Raw genomic sequence first — 7500 nt, 5'->3', positions numbered from 1 at the left:
TCTTTGTTTACATATTTGTGTATAGGTCGTCTTTTATGAAATGCACAATTATGTAACTACAATAAGAAAAATATGTTTATTACTTCGGTCAACTTATTAACACGGTAGAGTGTGCTGTCACTGATCTATGGACATATTTACATACACAGAACACACGAACCAAACAAAACAGGAATATAATTCCCATCCAACCCTATTTCTCTTCCAACCAGGGTCAGTTCTCGTCTATGGTGATCGGCTCCGTTCACGTGACCGACCTTGACGACCATGACCTCGGCGACAAGACCTTCGAGCTCGACCCCACGACCGCGTCCGACGTGGCGACGCACTTCCAGGTGGATCACAACAGCGGCAAAATCATAATGCTAAAAGGAACACCCGCAGGACGACACGTTTTGAGAATCAAGGTAGGTTTATCACTGACGTTTTGTCCGCTTGTTTATAGGTGTTTAGCGGCTGCCAGATAATTGATACATGTGCTTTAGAACAAGCTTAATGTAGATATTCCTCCCATCAGACCTATTTCATAAAACGAATTTATCACTCTAGCTTTTCTTCCCCCATATTTGTTGACAAACATGTAAGAACTCCTTCTCCCCCCCTCCCTCACCCTAAGGGTTCCCCCACAACTCCCAAACACTCGCTGTCACACCACATGAATTTACAAGTGAAAAAAAACAACATTATGAATTAATATCTAGAACATTTTCGCACATATTTACCAGCAAGAATTTTCACGGCTTGCAATGTGACCATCGCATGAATTCTTTACTAATATCATAAAATGCCGAAATATTGTAGCGACAAAGCTGTGCTACGTCGATAAGTTATATATGACATGCATATTATTCTGTCTCAAAAACGGAAATAGTCGTTTATATTGCGTCTCATTACTTGTGCGAATGGGTCGATAATTGTATTTCTTTAATGAGGATATTACTGAAACATTGATAACTTTTGTGAATCCTGACCTGAATAATTTTAAGACGCGCGGTAGGGGTCCATGCAAGTAACAGCAACATTAGAGATCTTTCTATGACGAGATCGATCAGTAAGAAGATGAGAAATATGAGAGATAGTGTAGAGATAGAGTAGAGAGTATATAGATTCTATCTATATTCTGAGATAGATATATAGTAGAGATTAGATAGATATAGTATATATAAAGATATCTAGTAGTATAAATATATCGTATATACTAGATCTATATATATGATCCAGCGATGCGCCTACCTATCTCTATCTATATCTCTATCGATATATAGATCTATACCCTCCATATCTAGCTATAGAAGCGATATATATATATATCTAGTCCATACATCTAGCCATCTATCCTAATCTCTATCGTCTTTGTTGTAATCTTCTATGTCTCTCTCTATCTCTAATATATATATCTATATAGTCTTCTATTATATATCTCTGCTTCTATATTTATGCTATCTGATTTATCCTATTATCTGCTAATAATATATTTCTCGCTGATATACATGATATGTATATATATCTCTCTCCCTCCCTACTCCCTCTATATATCTATCGATCGTAATTTCTCTACATACCTACTCCTATATGATATATATATCTCTTTATCTGTCTCTATCTCGCGCATATAGCGTCGACATAATACATCAGTAGATATATGAGATCGAGATAATATACCGTTGTGTGAGCTGCACTATAGACAAGATGATCTATATATATATAATCTCTAGAGACATACCTACATGACCGATTATATATCTGTGCTAGTGATAGTAGATAGTATTGATAGAGTATATCGATCTGGATAGATTATGTATAGATCATGGAGAGAGGGGGAGGGAGGGAGGGAGAGAGAGAGAGAGAGTCATTTAGATTAAGAAGAGATGACTGTATCGAGAGAGATAGAGACAGAGAGATGACGAATAGAAAGAGAGGAGCCGAGCGAGCCAGGATGTAGTATATAGATGGAGATGATGAGAGGATGAGAGGATGAGTAGATATGACGAGAGATTTGCTATATAGCGAGAGGCGAGCGAGTTGATAGATAGAGATCTGAGAAGGTATATAGTAATAGAGAGATGAAGCGGATGATGAGATAGTAGGAGGAGAGTAGAGGGGAGAGAGAGAGAGTGATGAAGAGAGAGAGGAGATAGAGATAGAGAGTTGATAGAGAGAGAGAGAGAGAGAGAGAGAGAGAGAGAGAGAGAGAGAGAGAGAGACAGACAGAGGGGGGGGGGAGAAAAAGACAAACAGAAAAAGTGAGAGAGAGAGAGAGAGAGAAAAAGAGAGCGAGAGAGAGAGAGAGAGAGAGGAGTGGACGGGATGAGAGAGAGAGAGAAAGACGAGAGAGAGAGAGAGAGAGAGAGAGAGACGACAGCCAGAGAGAGGGAGAGAAAGAGCAGGTAGAGAGAGAGGGAGGGGGAGAAAGAGAAAGAAAAAAGAGAAAAACGCCCTCCGAAAGAGAGAGAGATGTCCCGTCGAGAGAGAGAGAGGAGGGAGGAGAGAGAGAGTGAGCAGAGAGAGAGATATAGAGTAAAACATATATGATCATCATTATATATATATATATTAATCTCCATCTCTTTTCTTTCCATCCCGCGTCGTATGCTTTAGAAGATAGAGAGAGCTGTCGATGATTAGCGATATATATTAGATATATATACATTTAGAGGTAGATAGATAGATATATATATAGTATGATATACTAGTAGAACGCGCGTATTATGATCAGTATATATAATTAGAGAGAGGAGAGAGAGAGAGAGAAAGGAGAGGGAGGGAAGAGAAGAGGATATTGAAGGAGAAGAAGATAGAGCGCGACATAGGAGAGCAAGAAGAGGGGAAGAGAGAGAGAAAGTGAGATGAGGAGAGAGATAGCGTAGGAGAGAGGGAGAGAGAGAGAGAGAGAGGAGAGAAGACAGAGCTCGCGAGAGAGTGAGAGTAGAGAGATGAGAGCGAGAAGATATAGTAGCTGAAAGAGTAAGAGAGGGAAGGGGAAAGATAGAAGAGAGGAGAGGGAGAGAGGCGAGAGAGAGAGGACTTGAGAGAGAGAGAGGAGAGAGAGAGAGAGGCAGAGAGAATGAGAGGAAGAGAGAGAAGAAGCCGAGAGAGAGGGAGAGAGAGAGAGAGGGAGAGAAAGAGAAAGAAAAAGAGAAAAAGAAAGAGAGAGAAAGAGAGAGAGAGCGAGAGAGAGAGAGTATATGTAGAGAGAGAACATATATATCAGTAATATATTATTTCATAGTGATATATATTCATATTATATCAGTATACTACATATATATATATTTGTTTATTATATAATTATATTATGAGAGGAGGAGGAGAGGAGAGAGGAGAGGAGAGGAAGAGTGAGAGAGAGGAGAGAGAGGATATATATCATATATAATCTAGAAGTTATATATATATAGTGATATATAATCTAGATAAATATATGGTGATTATATTATATACGATATATATATCAACATATATATATATATATATATTCGATATATAGCTGATATATATATATTTAATAGATGTCTCATAATAAGTTATATATATATCTATATATATTAAATATATATAGGAGTGGACGATATATATGATCTATATATATAATTATATATGTATATAGATATAGAGATATATATATATGTGTGTGTGACACCGAGTGTATGTGTGTTGTGTGTGTGTGTGTTGGTGTATCAGTGTGTGTGTGTTATGTGTGTGTGTGTGTGATGTGTGTATATATATATATATATATCTATATAACTAGGAGGGGAGGAGGGAGAGAAGAGAGGACGGGAAAAGAGAGAGAGAGAGAGCGAGAGAGAGGATGAGGAGAGAGAGGGAATATATATGTATCGCTATATATAGATACATATTTGTGTGTGGTGTGAGGGTGTGAGTGTGGTCGTGTGGTGAACCCTGTGTGGATGTCTTGGTGTGTGTGTGTATTGTGTGTGTGTGTCTGTGTGTGTGAGTGTGTGTGTATGTATGTAGAGAGAGAGACGTGAGAGACGAGAGAGGAGAGAGAGAGAGGAGAGAGAGAGAGAGTAGAGCGGAGAAGAGAGAGAGAGAGAGAGAGAGAGAAGAGAGAGGAGAGAAAGAGAGGGAGGAAGAGAGAGAGAGAGAGAAGAGGAGAGAAGAGAGAAGAAAAGAGGAGGAGGAGATGAGGAGAGAGAGAGAGAGAAAGAGAAAGAGAAAGGAACAAGGGGAAAGAGAAAAAGAAGAGAGGGAGAGAGAGTATGGCATGTATGTATGGATGTAATGTATGTTAATTGTATGTATGTATGGTATGTATGTATGTATGTATGTATGTAGGTATGTATGTATGTATGTAAGTTTGTATATATATATTATATATATATATATATATACATATATATAATATATATATATATATATATATATAGTATCACCCTATATATATATATATATATACTATATATATATATACACACACACACGTGCGTGTGTGTATATGAAAATGCTTTTATATCCGATGTAGGTACAAGACCGAGTCCGGCGCGAGACAGCGATCGGCGAGGTGGCTGTGATCGTGGTGGATCTGACACTCGATGCTGTCATGCAGTCCGGCTCCTTAAGGATATCTGGCGTTACTTCCAGCCACATGCTCCAGGTAAAGGGAAACGTCTAGTCTTTCCAACATTGAGTTACAAATGATACTCGAGAAGGGGAACATATTCGTATCCTTATTCAGGGAGAGTTCTGAAGGAGAGCGAAAAATTTCACGGGGGTAAGAAATGTAATCGACGCGTTTTAGTGTTGTAATTCTATCAGAATTAAATTACCTGTCATGCAAGTCTGAGGGAAATATGGCATCGAAACGCGTTAGTTATTGCTCTGTGAAATTATTCGTTCTCATTCATATTCCATCTACATTTGTCGCAATGAAGTTTGTTATTTTTTTCGCTATATCAAATCGGATGTCCATACACGTATCTGCGTATATTCTGCAGAAAGTCCAAAAAGGCAGGAGTTTGTATGAGCATCTGAAGCGTGAGATTGCTAAACTGCACGACATCAGCGACGAACAGGTGGACGTGTTCAGCCTGAAGGACGTGGAAGGCGGGGTCGATATCCGCTATAACTGCCACAGCTCCCCTTACTACACGGCTGCTCGGCTCGACGGCCTCCTGCTGCAGCATCGCCGTCAGGTAAGTCACCCTTCTTTGAAGGCCTTTCGTGTTTATCATTAGGATTGTTGTTTGATTTTGTTCGTTGTTGATCTAATTGGCTTATTTTCGTATGTAGGTCGAAGAGGCTCTCGGTGTAGAGATCCTGATGGTTGACATCAATCTCTGTCTGTATGAGAGGACTTCGCCGTGTGGGAGTCTTAGCTGCCAGCACACGATGCGCCCTAACCTCACGGCGCCCCTCGTCATCGCCAGCGACACGACAACGCTGGTGGGCGTCGATATCGCCGACGATTACACGTGTGACTGCGGCGCGCTGGAGCCTCTCCCTTCCGTGTGCTTCGATGGGTTCTGCTACAACGGCGGCACCTGCTCGGTCGTCAACAACACTCTCATGTGCGACTGTCTGGACGACAACAACTACGGGCCGCGCTGCGAGCTCATGACGGCCAGGTTCGAGCGCGGGTTCGCGTGGTACGAACCGCCAACCGTCTGCGAGAGCCCGTCGCTGTCCATGACCTTCGAGACGAACGCGGGGGACGGCGTGCTCCTCTACGCGGGCCCGATCGTCACCTCGCCGTGGCGCGAGTACCCCCAGGACTTCGTTTACGTATTCCTTAACAACTGGATGTTGGAGGCGTATCTCGATCTCGGTTCGGGCACCACCAACGTCTCGCTTCACATCGAGCGAAACACAGCTCGCTCGTTCCAGTTCCTTCTGTCATGGGACAAGCAGGAAGTAACGTTTGAGGTGCCTGACTGTGGGATCAACGGGACGGAGGAGGCCCCGGACCCTTGCAGTGCCAGCGTCCGCCTGCCGGGAACGCCCAAGAGGCAGAACAACTTGCTGAACATCCAGGGCCCTCTACAGATAGGAGGCGTGGCGTCCATGGCTAGCTTCAGAAAGCTCTCCGCCTCGTATGGCTGGAGCCTCACGCCGCCCTCTGTCTACCCGTTCTCCGGCTGCGTCCTCGAGTTGCGCCACAACGACTATCTCTTCGATCTCAACTCCACCGACTACAGCAAAAAGACCTTCCAACCTTGCGACGCCCCTCGGACCTCAAGGGTGGTTCTCGGCCAGCACTCCGTCATCATCATTCTGGCCAGCTTGCTCTGTCTATTATGTAAGTGTTGCTTGTTTCTTTCTCTCATTCCTTTTGTCACTCGTGTTTTGTCTCTCAGTCTCTTTCAATCTATTTAGATCTGTATCTGCGTATCTATCTGCAGGGGCTGCATCTCTTCTGGGGAGCTGCAGGCGGCGGTTATCTATCTGATCTGGCTGTCTATCTGATCTATCTCTGGCCTGCTGGCGGCTGGCTGATCTGCGCGGTCATGGCTGTCTGGGGCTGCTGCTATCTCTGTGGCTGGCTGCTGATCTGCTGGGACTGCTGTTATCTGAGCGGCTGCGGCTATTCACTGGCTGGATATCTCTGCTATCCTGAATCAGATCTGGATCTAATCTGATCGGATCTGGCTGGGGCTGGCTAGCAGGATCTCTGGGCTGCTCTGGGTCTGGCTGCTGGGCTGGGCCTGATCTGCTGGGCAGGCTCTGCTGATCTGGGCAGGGCTGCTGGATCTGTGGCTGGCAGCTGCCTGCCTGGCGGATCTGATCGTGCTGGCTGCGGTCTATCTATCTGCTGGGCTGATTCTGCAGAGCTGGAGCGATCTGCTGCGGGGCGCTGGCTGGCTGATCTCTCTGGCTGGATCTGGGTCTGAGACTGGCTCGGGATCTGAGCATCTGCGGGGTCTGGCTGATCTGCTAGCTGGATCTGCTATCTGGATCTGCTGCTGTATCGCTGCAGCGATCTGCTGCGAGTCTGCTGATCTGTCTATCTGCTGGGTCTGCTGCGGGCTGACTGGGATATGTCTGATCTGATCTGCTGGCTATCTGCCCCTCCCCTCTCTGTCAGACTGTCTGTCTGTCTGTCTGTCTGACTGACTATCTATTGCTCGCTTGCATGTTCGTTCTCATTCTTCCTTTTATGCATATGTGTGTACATTAAATATTAACAAATTTATGAGAATTTGCTCATACATACATCCACGTTAAGCTATGACACATTACCATGCATATATAAATGATTCCGCTCGCAATGTTTCGACACATTTTAATTTACGCCTTCACATTTCCTTCTACGCTGAGATGTCCACAAAAAGTGCGCTTTAGAGAAGAAGCTCACCGAGAAACAAGGACAAAGAGAGCAAAGACAGCAGAATAGGCGTCCGAATCGCGGCTGCGTCGGGCCATGTGTTCACGACAAACACCACTAAATCATTTATTGGGTCACGGTCGATCGCTGGATTCTCATGCTGAAGACGTAAAGATTTACAAGCGGGATAAAGGTCATAATTTACGATGCTTTGCTGGATA

The 7500-nt window shown here is 43.8% G+C and overlaps 1 protein-coding gene across 1 annotated transcript in view; it reads left to right on the top strand.

The window, feature by feature from the left end:
• The window catches only part of LOC122256066 (DE-cadherin-like), a 201553-nt gene that overhangs the window by 174863 nt on the left and 19190 nt on the right, over nt 1-7500 (top strand). Inside the window, exons 25-29 of the mRNA XM_086549243.1 lie at nt 213-407; nt 4481-4612; nt 4953-5150; nt 5248-6253; nt 6695-6919. Coding sequence (XP_086405369.1) covers nt 213-407; nt 4481-4612; nt 4953-5150; nt 5248-6253; nt 6695-6919 — 1756 coding nt within the window. The remainder of the gene's footprint in view (nt 1-212; nt 408-4480; nt 4613-4952; nt 5151-5247; nt 6254-6694; nt 6920-7500) is intronic.

Source organism: Penaeus japonicus, unplaced genomic scaffold (assembly GCF_977035675.1).
Source record: "Penaeus japonicus unplaced genomic scaffold, GWHDUDI00000001_assembly GWHDUDI00000022, whole genome shotgun sequence".
Classification (NCBI taxonomy): domain Eukaryota; kingdom Metazoa; phylum Arthropoda; class Malacostraca; order Decapoda; family Penaeidae; genus Penaeus; species Penaeus japonicus.
Note: the sequence above shows the minus strand (reverse complement) of the source record. Positions and strands in the feature narration are given on the sequence as shown.